The 15,968-nt window shown below is 38.9% G+C and overlaps 1 protein-coding gene across 2 annotated transcripts in view; it reads left to right on the forward strand.

Moving 5' to 3' along the window:
* DENND5A (DENN domain containing 5A) overlaps positions 1 to 15,968 on the forward strand; it is a 92,594-nt gene that overhangs the window by 40,883 nt on the left and 35,743 nt on the right. For both annotated transcript variants that reach the window (XM_043480971.1, XM_043480972.1), the window contains exons 2-5: positions 757 to 828; positions 1,597 to 1,706; positions 3,806 to 4,463; positions 9,604 to 9,791. In XM_043480971.1, the coding sequence (XP_043336906.1) occupies positions 757 to 828; positions 1,597 to 1,706; positions 3,806 to 4,463; positions 9,604 to 9,791 (1,028 nt within the window). The remainder of the gene's footprint in view (positions 1 to 756; positions 829 to 1,596; positions 1,707 to 3,805; positions 4,464 to 9,603; positions 9,792 to 15,968) is intronic.

The following is a 15,968-nucleotide window of genomic DNA, read 5'->3' on the forward strand; positions in this document are numbered from 1 at the left end:
TTAGTTGGAGCAGAATTTATTCTGTCAGCTAGAGCACATGAACAGGATCCTGTGCAAGTGTGCTCTGAATGGATAGACCACATAAGCTGGAGCCTCCCACCTAATAACCTCCCTGCAAAATTGTTATTCGTGTATGTTCTTTTTCCTATAGAATGTTTCATATACGTTTGATGGAATGGTTCTTGAGGATAGGTGGTTCATCTCTATCCTCCACAGTACCTAAGGCCCTTGTTTAACACGATTACTCAGTAAATAGATATGCAATTCAATTGAATTGTCCTTGGTCATGTTTCCCACATATTTTTCCATGATTCCTAGTAAATTTGTTATGTTTGAAATATTTAGGTTCTTTTAACTTGTCCCCTTCTCCCTCATTCCTTGGGAAAAACAGTATTTGGTGGTATACTTTCAGAGAAAGCACTAGTGGCTTTATAGTACTTTAACATCTGTTGAGCTCTTTATCCCATTATACTATATTGTAATGTTTTTCAAACTGTGAATCGTGGCCATTAATAGGTCTGCAGGTAGCATTTTGGTTTTAAATGATATAGAGTAGAAATTATGAAAAGACATCTCATGTAGTAAGGGTAAGTATTTTTTGGGTGAAATTTTTGTTTTAAGTGAATTTATGTATACATATCATGTATGTGTTTATTGCTTCATGATGTAAACTTTGTTTCATACTGGAGTCATGGTCAAAAAAGTTTGAATAACATTGCTTTATTGTAATCCTGTGTTATTTTATTTATCATGTAGCATTATGCCAGTACATACAGGCTTCTAAAGCCAGGGATGGTGCCAGCCCTTTCATTTCAAGTACAACTGAAGGTAAAAACAAAGTTGAAAACACCCATAGCATTATGGTGGCCCTTATATAAGTCTCTCCAGTGGCGTTTTGTACCCTTTGACATTCTAACTTTCTTACGCCTTTTTCAACCAATAGATTTTTCATATTCCTGTCCTTCTAGGTGGTGGGTTCTTTGATTCTTCCTCTTTCCTTCTCAATGTTCTTATTTCTGTGTACTCTAATGTTTTTAGGAGGGGACGGAGGAAACAAAGGAGGATTTCAGAAATTTCAAATGATTCTCAATTGACAAGTAACTCATTTATCCTGAAGTCTACTTTCTTAATGTTCTTGAATTTTTTAATCCCCCTTGTATTTTTTCAGAGATCATAGAAATGCATACTTTATTTTGAATTTAAAATAATTTATGCTTCTGTCATGTTTTTAGTTGACTTTTACCAAAGTAAATATTGCTTTTAGGGGGGGAAAATGATATAATCCTTCATCTTTCCTTGTGTTTTCTCCCCTCTTCTCCCAATAAGATTAACTATTGGATTTGTAGTAATGATTTCATTTTAAAGAAAAGCCAAGGTATCTAGCAGTGTCCAGTATTAACCATGCTAAACGTTTCCAGCTTCTTTACTGATCTATAATCTAATAACCATAATGCCTTTCCTGTTCTTAGATGGTTGACATACTAACCCTTTTGCCTTCATTTCTGTACCTTGCTGGACTGCCAAGCTCAGATATTCATAACCCTGTGGTTTCAAGGGACTTTGTAGAGATGATTTGCTTCGTTCTTTTTCTTGCAGGAGAAAATTTTGAGCAGACACCATTAAGACGAACATTCAAGTCTAAGGTCCTTGCACGATATCCTGAGAATGTGGACTGGAATCCCTTTGACCAAGATGCAGTGGGAATGGTTAGTATTTGTTAGCTACAAGTGTGAGATAATTTACAGAGTAATTTACAGTAGGATTGTCAGTTCAGACTATGGTAGCTGTGATTCCACCAAGTATCAGTAACTTCTGAAGATGGGGTAATATGCATGTTGTTCATGATTCTGCATTTTGATCACTGTATCACATACTCAGAATATATCAGATATACCAAAAGTCACAGTGTGCTTCTGTTGAGTCAGACAAGTACTTAGTATTGGGTTAGTGAACTTTTTTGTGAGATTGAGCTGTTAGTTGCTTATAGCATTGATACTGTATGATGAGATTTAAAGCAGTTTCCTCTTAATTTGTACTGTATATATCTGAGTAATATGGCAGAAATAAATCTTTTTGTTTTAGTGTAATTTTAGCACCCAGCTGGTGCCAGTGCAGAAGACCTAAGAAACGTGGGTTCAATCCCTGAGTTGGGAAGATCCTCTGAAGGAGGAAATGGCAACACACTCCACTGTTCTACCTGGCAAATCCCATGAACAAAGGAGCCTGGTGGGCTACAGTCCATGGAGTCGCAAAGAGACACGACTAAAGTGACTTAGTACACAGATAGTGCAGCATTTTTAATCTCTAGAAGAATACTACCATGAATAACGTTTATTGAGTATTCAACTTATGCTAGGTACTGTAATAAGTACTTTACATGAATTAAGTCATTTAATTCTCATAGTACCCCTTACGTGGGCTACCCTGGTGGCTCAGTGGTGAAGAACGCATGTGCCAATGCAGGAGATGTGAGTTTGATCCCTGGGTTGGAAAGATGCCCTGGAGAAGGAAATGGCAATCCACTCCAGTATTCTTGCCTGGGAAATCCCATGGATAGAGGAGCCTGTTGGGCTACAGTCCATGGGGTCGCAATGAGTTGGACACGACCTAGTAACTAAACAGCAAAAAATGAAATCCTTCATGTAGATAATATTAAATAAACACAGACAGATATATTTTATGGGTTAGGAAACTAAGATCCAGAGAGGTTAGGTAATGTATTCAAGTCACATGGCTAAGGAACTGTTTGAATAAGCTTAAATACTAGTTCCAGAACTCTGCCCTTGACCACATCTTTGTACTTCTTTTGTTATTTTTTCATAGCTTTGTGAGGATGATCTTGTTTGATGGACACAATAAGCCTGTGAAGTAGGCAGAGTAAACAGTATTATCTTCATTTTACAGGGGAGGAATCTGAGTCTAGAGAGCCTCAAGTGTTTTGACTCCTAGTCTGGTGCTTATTTCCTTTTAACATGGTATATTCTAGAAACATTTAGGCTTTGAGAAGTCAAGTTCAAGAATAATGGAAATACCATAATGTAGCTCCTTGTACTTGTTAACCCTGGCTCCTCAAAGTCCATTTGTATGACCAGGTTGGTGGAAAAGTAGAAAATGAAAACTGATTGATTCAGGTCAGTTTGATTAGCTATTCAGTTTCTTTATATAACCCGTGTGAGTTAAAGTGAAAAAAGTACATCTTTATCCTGATTGTGTCATCTCTTTGCATTGTATGAAATGAACATCTCCCCCCTCCCCCCCTTTTTTTTCCTCTGAAAAGAGAAGATTTTGTCGATGACAGAATCTTGTGAGCTGGATAGAGTCTAAAACTTGGTTTATTTTTAGGTATGAAGTTGTGTCTATCTGGTTTTTAGATGTTTCTAGCATCATCTCCTAATACATGCTGTCATGCTTGACCACCTACCTAAATTCTCCAAGCTTTCTTTAACCTCCTTTATGCATTTTCTTTGTGCCCATGAAATACCCTTCTTTCTCTTGTCTACCTAATGAGTTCAGGCATAAGCTCATCTCTGAAGCCTTTTCTGATGAAGACTGAGACTGAGTTGTTTTGTGTTCCTCTGATACTTTGTGTATACTTCTATATAGCCTTGATAACTACACTGTAATTTTAGTTATGTGTGTGTCTTAGAATGGGAGTTCTTTAGGGCAAATAGTTTACTGTGTTGGACTTGATATTCCAAGAGCATAGTAGGTGCTCTTTAAGTGTTAATAAATAAGTAGTGATGGTGTTCTGAGAAGAGGAATAGCAGTGTGTTCTCACTCATTATTTTCTTGTTGTCTTTTACAGCTATGCATGCCCAAAGGGCTGGCATTCAAGACCCAGGCTGATCCCAGGGAGCCTCAGTTCCATGCCTTTATTATCACTAGGGAGGATGGTTCTCGGACCTTTGGGTTTGCTCTCACGTTTTATGAGGAGGTGACTAGCAAGCAGATCTGCAGTGCAATGCAGACCCTCTACCACATGCATAATGCGGAGTATGATGTCCTCCATGCTCCACTTGCTGATGGCCGAGACCTCAGTGGCATGGAGGATGGTGATGGCACTCCTGGGACCAAGCTGCAGCGCTTCAACTCCTATGACATTAGCCGGGATACACTCTACGTCTCTAAGTGCATCTGCCTCATCACGCCCATGTCCTTCATGAAAGCATGTCGCAGTGTGCTGGAACAGCTTCACCAGGCAGTTACTTCGCCTCAGCCCCCTCCACTGCCCCTTGAGAGCTACATATACAACGTACTATATGAGGTGCCACTCCCACCTCCTGGCCGGTCCTTGAAGTTTTCCGGGGTCTATGGGCCAGTCGTCTGCCAGAGACCAAGTACCAGTGAGCTTCCCCTGTTCGACTTTCCTGTCAAAGAGGTCTTTGAACTGCTTGGGGTGGAGAATGTGTTTCAACTTTTTACTTGTGCCCTTCTGGAGTTTCAAATCCTGCTCTACTCACAGCGTAAGTCAGTGCTTACTAGAGCTCTCTTCCTGCATAGGGCCTCTTTTTTCCATATCCGGTAACAGTGGGGGTGACTGTAAAGGCCAAGGGCTATTAGAGTTTGAGCAGAATCCAGATCTTTTGCTTTCCATGACTCATCAGCTTTTGTAAATTCCAAGTATGTGAATTTTCAACCAATTGCAAAGAACAAATATAGAATTCCCTATTTAGCATCAACTAAATTAACTTGTGGCGCTAGTGGTAAAGAACCCACCTGCCAAGGCAGAAGACATAAGTGATGTGGGTTTGATCCCTGGGTTGGGAAGATGCGCTGGAGGAGGAAATGGCAACCCACTCCAGTTTTCTTGCTTAGAGAATCCCATGGGCAGAGGAGCCTGGCGGCCTATGGTCCATACAGTACCAAAGAGTCAGATACGACTGAAGTGACTTAGCATGCACACACGCTGGGTGGTAAACTAATGGAACATGAGAGGTCTACCATTTCTTACTGACTATCATCATGGCCTTTTGCTGGACTCTCCAGTCTGGGAGGGGAACCCTCCCTCCTGAAGTCTGACTGATGCTAAAAAGAGGAGGCAGGAGTTGATGTTTGTGGGACGCACTTTCTACCAGTTTGTCCTATCACTCTGCAGAGTTGTTTCTGCCCCTTCCTCAGCCTGACAGTAGTGATCACCCTTCATATATTTGAAAAAAATATATTTGAGAAAATGAGGATGTGTTGCTTTTTTCTGTTGTTTGTTATAACTGAATTGTTTTTATAAATGAGAGGTTAAGTGATTTTGAGCAGCGGATTTGGACAAAACAATAAAGTAGAGCAGAAGGAAAAAATATTAAGGGAGTGAATTAAGTAACATAAAATTCGTTCATTCAATACATATTTACTGAGAGTGTGCTGTGTGCCAGCCGTTATTCTAGGGGCTAGAGATTCAGGGTGGACAAAATAGATAAACATTCCTGCTATAATAGAACTTACATTTTACTGGGAAAGAGAGGTGATTTTTGGTTGCTTGGCTTGTGAGCTCTTCGTTCCCCAACCCTAATCCAAACCTCGAATCTAGGCCCTGGCAATGGAGGCACCACATCTTAATCATTGGGCCTATAGGGAATTCCCCCCACCCCTTTCTTTTTTGGAGAGGTGATTAAATAGATAAATGTATAGTATGTCGGGTGCTAATAAAAATAATATAGTGATTTGAATAAAAAGTTAAACAGTAAAGAGGGTAGTGTTGGGGGAAGGGAAATTCCAGTGTTTAATAGAGTGATTAGATTAGGCATCTCTGAGTGATCCATGTTAATGTTTGTAGGGAAAGTTTTCCAGGCAAAGAGCACAAGAAATAGAAAGGTTCTGAGACAAAAATGTAGTTGGTATGTCCAGGAATAGTGAGGGTGCCTGATGGATATAATGGTGTGAGAGAGCGGCGCTTAATAGCAGATGGTGTTAGAGACTTAACAGGAGGCCAAATTGTAGAGTCCTATAGGCCACTGTAAGGACTTTGTTACTCTGAGATGTTTAGTCATTGGAGGTGTTAAGATTTTTGACTTTCTGTTTTGAAATCATTCCCGGCTTATAGAAGAGTTGTAAGAAATGTTCAAAGAACTCTTGTATACTGTCCCACAATTCACCAATTGTTAACATTTGGGTGTATTTTATCATTCCCTGTGTATCTCTGTATGTGTGTGAACATAAATGAACCATTGAGAGTCATTGTAGATTCCACGTTCCTTGATTCCTTAGTATTTCAGCTTTTATTTTGTAAGAACAAGAACATTTTTTAATGTAGCCATAATATGATTAATAAATTTAGAAAATTTAACATTGGCAAAATAATAATACTGTATTCAGGTTTTATTTACCATCGTCCAATAATGTCCCTTATGATAAATTTTTTAAAATTGAGGTATAGTTGATACACTATTATATAAGTTTCAGGTGTACACCATAGTGATTCATGATTTTTAAGGGTTATATTCCAGTTGTAGTTATAAAATATTGTCAGCGAATACAGACAATTTTCCCTGTGTTCCCTGCATTGTACAGTAGGTCCTTGTAGCTTATTTTATACATAATAGCTTTTACCTCTCATTTGTTTGTTCTCTATATCTATGAGTCTGTTTCTTTTTTGTTATAATCTAGTTTAATATCTTAGACTCCACATAAAAGTGAATGATAATTAAAAAAAAAATTCCTGGTCCAGAATTTTAGTCCAGTAACATATGCAGTATGCATATTGCTTTTAGTAGTCAATTCTTCATGTCTCTCATGACTGACGTTTTTGTAGAGTACAGGCAAGGTATTTTGTAGAATGAACCTCCATTTGGGTTTTTCTTCTGATGTTTCCTTCTGGCTAGATTCAGGTTATACATTTTTGGCTATGATGTCACAGAAGTGATGTAGTGGTTCTCTCAGTGCATTATATCAAGAGGCACACCAGGTCTATTTTTATCATAGGAGGCACATGATGTTCGCTTGTCCCATTTTTGATAATGTTAATTTGATCACTTGGTTAAGATGATGTCTGCTGAATTTCTTAACTGAACGTTACCATTTTTTTCCCTTTGTAATTAATAACTAATTTGTGGGTTTATACTTTGAAATCCTATAAATTTATTGTTGCTCTTCAAAGTTTTACTTAATAGCCTTAGCATCCTTTGATAATTCTAGTCTGAGTTAGTTACCAGGCTGGTTGCTTTTTACTGTGAGGAAGAACATTTCATTCTCCCTTGTTTATTATTGTATAGACTCAGAGATTTTTATTTTATTCAGTAGGTTATATCGTCCATTACTATAATTAATTATTTTTATTTTGAGCTCAAATTGTCCCAGATCTGGTCCATAGGCAGTCTGAATAATGTTAGTTAGGAGACCACTGTAATAATCGAAGTGAGACTCTATGTTGTCTCTTCACTAAGGAGGTAACAGCAAAGTGGTGTGAAATGGTTGGATTCTGGATATGATTTGAAGTAATAGAGACTGTATTGAATTGAAGAGCATATACCCTGTCTAAAATGGACAGCCAGTAGTTAGCTCCAATTAATTCCTGTGGAAATCCTGGCCTGATGTTTCTAGATCTTCCAGTTTTTCATGAGGACCCAGATTTTTTATGTGAAGTTTTTGATTTTTAAACAATGGTAACAGTGTTCTTGTTAAACACTGCAGAACAAACAAGAGAAGCCTCTGTTGACTAAGTGTGGTTCCTGAGGCTTCACTTTGCAACTTGTTCTGAATAATGATGTTTCAGAGTCCTGTCTCTGGGTGATGTATAGACTTGTGTAAGTCTTGTTGCTTTTTTAGTTACTGTTTCTTGACTGTACTCAGTTGCTCAGTTGTGTCAGACTGTGGCCCCATGGACTGTAGCCTGCCAGGGTACTCTGTCCATGGTATTCTCTAGGCAAGAAAACTGGAGTGGGTTGCCATTCCCTCCTTTAGGGGATCTTCTTGACCTAGGGATGGAACCCGTGTCTTCTGCATTGGCAGGCAGATTCTTTACCACTAGTGCCACCTGGGAAGCCCATGTTTCTTGACTAAAACTGGGTGAAACAGCTGACACTGAAAAACATGGGTTTGAATTACATGGATCCACTTATATGTGGATTTTTTTCAATAAATATGTACTATAAGAATGAACAGTCCATGGTTGTTTGAATCCTTGGATGTGGAACTGTGGATAGAGAGTGAAGTGAAGTGAAATGAAAGTCACTCAGTCGTGTCTGACTCTTTGCAACCTGATGGACTGTAGAGTCTATGGGATTCTCCAGGCCAGAATGCTGGAGTGGGTAGCTGTTCCCTTCTGCAGGGGATCTTCCCAGCCCAGGGATTGAACTCAGGTCTCCCTCATTGCAGACAGCTTCTTTACCAGCTGAGCCACCAGGGAAGCAGAGGGCTACCTGTAAATGTTTGAGATGGTGAAGTTTTAGTCATCAGTTTTTAATTATTGCATTACTAGTTAAACAAAAAAACCAAAAACTATTTCCAGGTCATGCTTAGCCAGGAACAACGTGTAAGCTGCTCCAGAGTTTTATTGGTGACCACACAGGATGCTTTGCTAAAACTTCTCTATCTAGTTGATGCATATCAGCTTCTGCTCACTTCCTACTCATTTGTCTTCATTTTCTGGAAAGCTTTTTGTTAACTTATAACTCCTTTAAGATGTGATTTGCTTAAATGGTGGGCTGAGTTTTTAGTGCATAAGGCTGTTTAACCCCTGTGAAAACTCACTCATTTGAAATCAACCGTTCCAGGAGGATATTACTCATACGGTTTTAAAATTTTTGTTCCTACTTTGTCCGTAAGTATCTGAAACCATCATACCATTTGTAAATAGTAACTTGTTAAATTTTGATTTTAATAAATCTGTTGTGTTGACTTTGCTCCTTTAAAAAATAAAACAACTCCAAAAACAAACAAAAAAGAAAAAAAGTCTAGAAATTGCATCCTGAAAAAAACCCTAAACTTTGAGCATAAGCCTTCTCTTCCAAGCTATGCTCTCTGACCTAGAATAGGCTTTTGAGTAATGAAAATCAGTCTTCTGGGTCTGTCAAGTTTTAGGGAAGCTTTTTATCAAAGTGTTAAAATGATACTTTCATACTGTTTTCATTCAGGCTGAGTTGTCAGGTTGGGGGCAGACCTGGCTAAAGGTAGAAAACCAGCTTCTACTTGGTTGGTGGTTCTTTGGGCTTGATCTTGATGGCAAAGTTCACATCAGATCTTTATAGAATGCAGATGCATGTAAGTGGTAAATGAGGTGTTTGGCATTCATGCTGAATAGAAACCAGACCACAGTTCTTTTTCTTTTTGTTCTAGTTCTCTACCCTCTTTCTACTTAAGAGAATCTACTTAACATTCTCATTTAGTATTTAGAGCAAGGTGCCATTTATGATTTCTATTGTATTTCTATTAAATGTTATAACGGGCATGGACCTGTGTGTGTGTTGGGGGTATACTTCAGCATGTGGTCCACTGAGGTTTCTGGGTTGTCTCTCTGATACCCATAAGGGAATCATGCTCTGAGCATACCCTTGCTGAAGTTTATACTGTTCTTTCTATGTGTGAAATTGTATTAAGAACTTTTAATTACTCTTGGAGAAGCAGATGCCTTGTTTTTGACTGGTTTGTGTGTATGTGTTTATTTTTTTGACCTAGATTACCAGCGACTGATGACTGTGGCGGAGACAATTACAGCTCTCATGTTTCCTTTCCAGTGGCAGCATGTCTATGTTCCTATTCTCCCGGCTTCTCTCCTACATTTCTTAGATGCTCCTGTGCCGTACTTGATGGGCTTGCATTCCAATGGCTTGGATGACCGGTCAAAACTGGAGCTGCCTCAAGAGGTAAGAGAAACCTGGAGCTTGGGTGCTGGTGCCTGTGGCCCTGATACAGGATTTGGGAGAGAAGGGCTTTGGGATGAGTCCAGGGTGGTATCACCAAGTTTATTTTCTTTTATTTTGGAGAACATAAATAACTTTCCAGGGAAAAAGTAAAAATAATAACATTTAGCTCAATTTCTATCATTCCGGAAACACTTGTTTATCACCTGACATACGTTTATTGTAATCTCTGTGTTTATACTATTATGAACTGCCTTTTACATGCACATTTTTTCAAACATAGTATTTTACGTATTTTTAAGACATTTATTAGAAAATCTTATTATGTAAAATTTTAAATTTACATGGAAGAGTAGCATAGTGAATCTGTTTGCAATACTTTTAGCTTCAACAGTTATCATACATTTAAATTGTATTTTATTTCTATACTATTTCATACTATTTAAATAAATTCCACATAATATAATTTTATAGCTACTTTAGTAGCCAGACTTGTGTTAATAAATCATTGATTTTCGTTTATAGGCCACAGTTGCTCTGTAAAAGTTGACCAGATCATAGTGATTCTTGTAGTACTGAGACATCTTTGAAAATTTTCCTTGCTCAAGATAATGAAGGCCTTGAGATAATGCTTTTCCTCTCTTGCTGTGAGAATGGCCTGTTCATCTTTTCTGTTGTTTCAAATACTAAAATAACTGATTAGAAATAAGTATTTCTTTATTTAGCACTTCATTCTAAAATAAATTTAAAGCCCATTAGAAATAAGATTGTTCACTGTTTATTTTCCTAGAATTACAGGTAAAACTCATCTACCTCTTTTGGTCATTTGGTGGCTGGTATGAAACTAGCTGGGGGAATTGGGCTTTACTACTCTGAATTTCATAGTCAGTGGAAAGGCCTGGGAAGAACACTTTGGAGTATTCACACAACGGTCTCATTCCTTTACCAATGATTTTTGGGGGAAGATTTTTATGTATAACTGAGGAATGTGAGTAAAAGGACCTCCAAAGAAGAGACCATTCTTACGGAAGTGGGTCTGAGCAGCCTCTTGTTGTTGGGCATGTCTGGGTAGCCACCGTGATGAACAATCCTGATAATTAGATCATAACTGTAATATTTAATTTATTTTCAGATGCATCTCTTTTTCTCTTTCCTTTGGTTTTAGAATCAGAATTTCTTCTTTGTAGTTTTTGCTTTTCTACCTCCTATGCTTCTTTGATTCCATAGTGCTTTGTGCTTTTTGAGGTGGGACAAGATGAACTAAGAAAGAAAAGATCTAAATGGTGTCAGCTAAAAAAAAAAATTCAGGAGTCTGCAAAAAGAACAGAGTTTATTTGGGGACTTAAGATTTGCAATTGGGGAGACTCAGATTTGGTAACCCTGAAAGAGTGTTCCAAGGAAGAGAAAGAATCAGGGCCTTATAAGGACAAAAAACCATCAAGTTGTTAAAAGTTGCCCTGTGAGAGTTGTGATCGACTCTAATCTAAGTCAGAATATTTGTCCTTAAGAAATTGCAAGTTATTTTAGGGTAGGGGTCCTATAAATATATAGACTGTCACAAATTGTTTAAGGGTAAGGGCCTTTTAGTATCTTGAGATTTTGGAGGTGTTCTGGGTGACTTTATCAGGTCAAAAGTTCTGAATCCATCCAGACTGAGTTGTGCAAACATGATACTTCCTTAGTGGCCTCCTAACTCCATTTTAGAGATCTCTCTTAGCAATACTGACTCCATTTTGACTTTCACAATGATGGAGAAAGCCATTGCATTTTGGAGTATTGGGTTTTTATATGTATTTGTCTACTGATACATATGCCTGAAGAGTAGATATCAAAGATTGGAGTGTGCAGAGCTTTTTGTTGTTGCTTTAAATGATCGCATATTTAATATTGACACTTCTTACTGGTAAACCTAACTATAATTTTGTAAAAGTCAAATAAGAATAACAATAGAAATGATTGAAGGTAGAAAGGCAAAGAGGCATGCATGATCTGATAAATAGGTCACTAGGCAAGAAGCCAGATTTCTGTTTTATTTTCATCTTTGGCATCAGCTGGTTATACACTTGCGGTCAAGTTCTATTTCCTGTAGGGTCTCTCGGTATCCTTCTGTGTGTGCTTCGTGTATGTGGGTGTGTGAAGAGGCTGCTGGGAGACCAGCAGTTTTCTTAACAGTACTGTTTGAGAAACTGTGGGTTGTTTGAGAAACCCAGAATCTCACTCTGTTCTGGGATGTTGGAGCCTCCACTTTTGCAACCGCCACCATTGCTGCATCTTTTGTACTCTGCCTCTCCTTGTGGTCCCCTTAAGAAGGAGTGGTAGGTTGGACAATACCTGTGTGTACTTTATAAGCAGTTCTAGGGTTTCAGAGTCCCACTTCATCCAGCCAGTCCCTCTGAAGATCATGTGTTTGTGGGGATAGTTACACAGCTGGATATTTTCTACCTTAATTTTTAGCAGATGACCTCTGGGATATCTGAGTCTGTGTAGTCCCTGTGGTAAACTTTAGGCTGGTAAGGAATGACAAGGTTTCTCAAGGAGCAAAACATCATCAAAGGTACACATAATGAATGGAGAGTGATAATATTTTTGAAAGATAATTTTAGGATGTCTCAGAGATGATACGTTTATAGTTTCAAATTCTAATAGTGCACAGAGGTATAAAGTAAAAAATTACCTCAGATTTTACCACCCAGAGATGACTAAGGCTGGGAAATTCACTTAGGCCTTTGCAAGTGGGCATCATTAGGGTAGTGGGGTCGGGCACACTTGATGTATAAAAGAGACTTTATCCAGAGACATAAAGAGTGTACATTCCCTAACCTCCCAAGTCAGAATTCATCAGTTGCTGCCCCATCTTTGGGCATCAGAAGTCTGTGAAAAGCCCTTTGTTTCTTTTTACACCAACACATGAGCTCAGCTGGCCCTGAGCAAGTGAGAGTGCTGTGCTGCTTTTGTGAAGCTTTCTTTGTCCTGTGCTTCTCTTTTGGATTTCATTGTCTGAGCACAGGAAGGAGGCAGTTCCTCCACAACTGTGTTGGGGGAAGGGGTGTTCCTTCTTTCTGTCTTGGGTCCCTCTTTCTTTCCTTCTTTTTCAGGATACTTTTTCAGTACCTTTCCCCCAGTAATCTCTTGAGACTAACCAGTGAGGCTGTCTGTGATTTGGTGCTAGGAAGTCAGGGCTGGGAAAGACCATTGTGACCTTTTGCAGGAAGGGATTTAGGAAACTTCTGTGGTTTGGGATATCCATGTGATCACTGCCCCAGAGTAGCTAAGTCTTCCCATGGCCTCTCCCGACGAGACAGAAGGTTAACTGAAGAAAACTAATCACTTGGGTTCAGTGCCTCTTCCAAGCTTCTTCTTGTCCCTCAAGCTGTTTGCAGGAGTTAGCCTTTTTTCAGATAAGGAAAGGGCTTTGAGGTAGATTTCAAGTTACTTCTGTTTGGCAGAGTCCTCTGTGTCCTGACAGGAAAGAGCATGAAGCTGTCATGTTAGACTGGTAGCTGAATGGCCTTTTCATTTTGCCTTCTTATCCCTACCAGCCTCAGCCCAACTCGGCGAAGAATGGCTAGTAGTGTTGTCTCAGAGGCTCCTGTCTTAACCCCCGAAGTGCGCCTGAGCTGCTTTCTTTTCTCCAGCCACCTCTGTCCAGGAGTATCTGCAATATGTGGATACAGCATTTGGAGTTTATCAGATTCTTTGCAGATGTTCTGTGTTTGGTCAAGAGCAGTGGGAGAAACGGCAGCCAAGCATTGTTGAGTGGATATAGTGGTGTTTAGTTGCCTCTGTGTTTCCTATTGAACAAACTGTTTTTTTCCCCCCTCTAAAGAGAGGAGAACCAAGAGGATAAATAATTGCACTATGTGCCTCTGGGGGGAGGGGTCACAGTGCTTTCTTCTGTTAGCTGTATGGACAAGGCTTGTGAGGCAGGTGATTTTCAAGACTAGATGATTTAATTCTGTTTTTACTGTATTTTTTAATTGCTTGATCCTAAAGGCATTTATGATTTTAAAATCTTAAAGGAATAAACATAAAAGTAGGTGTTATTTTTAGGTGTTAAACATGTATTAGCTCTTTAACAAGGAAGCATTTAACAAGGGTTTAAAGTTGTTTTCTAGTGGAAGAACTCTGGAAGGTATAATTTAAAGTGATTCTTCTAATTTTTGAATCTTGGTTATGGGAAAGTTCTCTTTAGTTATAGATTTGTTAATGGAGTAATTTAAGCACTCAGCAAATATGTATTGAAAGAATGCATACATGGCACATGGACATGTTAAAACATGAAGTTTTCATAGATTGAGAGTTTGTGGAATAGATAGATAAAGCTGGACTTACTGTACGGTCTGCCTGCCTCCTAGAATATAAGACTTACTGATATAGGGATAAATAGCAGAAACAGTGGAACAGCGTTTTGATATATAATAAACATACCATGCCAAAGAACTTTTTAGTAATGGAGCTGGAAAAATTGCTTGTCCATAGGGAAAAAAGGATTCTTACCTTAATCGTTTAACAAAATCAACTTGAGATGGAATAAGCATTTAAGTGTCAAAAGCAAAAATTTAAATCTTCTAGAAGAAAACATTAATACAGTCTTGATCTCGGGGTAGGGACTTTGTGAACAAGATGAAGAAAATACTTTCCATAAAATAAAAGATTAACAAATTTGATTTCTTTAATTAAGAAAAAGACATTTTAAAATGAAAAGATAAAAGCTAGGAGAAGATATGTGTAGGACACATACAGCCTATAAAGAGTTGGCATCAGATTATAAAGAACTCTTGCAAATCGGTAAGAAGATGAGCAACCCAATAGATAAATGGGCTAAGCATATGAAGAGGGATTGCATAAAAAATACACATTTCTTGTAATCAGGAAAGTGTAAATTAAATGTACCCACTCAAGTGGAAACAATGGAAACAGTATCTGACTTTATTTTCTTGTGCTCCGAAATCACTGCATATGGTGACTGCAGCCATGAAATTAAAAGATGCTCCTTGGAAGAAAAGCTATGACCAACCTGCTGCTGCTGGCTGCTGCTGCTAAGTTGCTTCAGTCATGTCCAACTCTGTGCGACCCCATAGACGACTGCCTACCAGGCTCCCCCACCCCTGGGATTCTCCAGGCAAGAACACTGGAGTGGGTTGCCATTTCCTTCTCCAATGCATGAAAGTGAAAACTGAAAGTGAAGTCGCTCAGTCGTGTCTGACTCTTAGCGACCCCATGGCCTGCAGCCTACCAGGCTCCTCTGTCCATGGGCTTTTCCAGGCAAGAGTACTGGAGTGGGTTGCCATTGCCTTCTCCATGACCAACCTAGGCAGCATATTAAAAAGCAGAGACATTACTTTACCGACAAAGGTCCATCTAGTCAAAGCTGTGGTTTTTCCAGTAGTCATGTATGGATGTGAGAGTTGAACCATAATGAAAGCTAAGCGCCGAAGGATGGATGTTTTTGCACTATGGTGCTGGAGAAGACTCGAGAGTTCCTTGGACTGCAAAGAGGTCAAATCCTAAAATCCTAAAGGAAGTCAGTCCTAAATATTCATTGGAAGGACTGATGCTGAAGCTCCAGTACTTTGACCACCTGATGCGAAGAACTGACTTATTGGAAAAGACCCTGATGCTGGGAAAGATTGAAGGCAGGAGGAGAAGGGGACAACAGAGGATGAGATGGTTGGATGGCATCACTGACTTGATGAACTTGAGTTTGAGCAAGTGCTGGGAGTTGGTGATGGACAGGGAAGCCTGGCATGCTGCAGTCCATAGGGTCACAAAGAGTTGGACACGACTGAGTGACTAAACTGAACTCAAGTGGGTATATTAAGAGATCTGATGATACCAAGTTTTGGAAAATACTTGGATTATTAGTAGGATCACTTTAGATTGTTGGCAAAAATATAAATTGTTATAACCACTTTGGAATGCAGCTAGGACTTATCTTGTAAAATTGAACATTTGCATACCTTATGACATAGCAGTTTCACTCCTAGGATATAACCAAGAGAAGATCTTGCACATGTGTCCAAGAAAACATGTGTAACAGTGTAAAAGCAATATACAGGAAGCTAGTTGAAGGCCTTTTGATGAGAAGATTGATAAATTGTTGTATATATACCCAGTGGAATATTGTATAAGAGTGAAAATGAATAATGTGTAGTTACAGAAAACAAAATGGCTGGTTGT

The sequence above is a fragment of the Cervus canadensis genome, chromosome 11 (assembly GCF_019320065.1).
Source record: "Cervus canadensis isolate Bull #8, Minnesota chromosome 11, ASM1932006v1, whole genome shotgun sequence".
In the NCBI taxonomy this organism is placed as follows: Eukaryota; Metazoa; Chordata; class Mammalia; order Artiodactyla; family Cervidae; genus Cervus; species Cervus canadensis.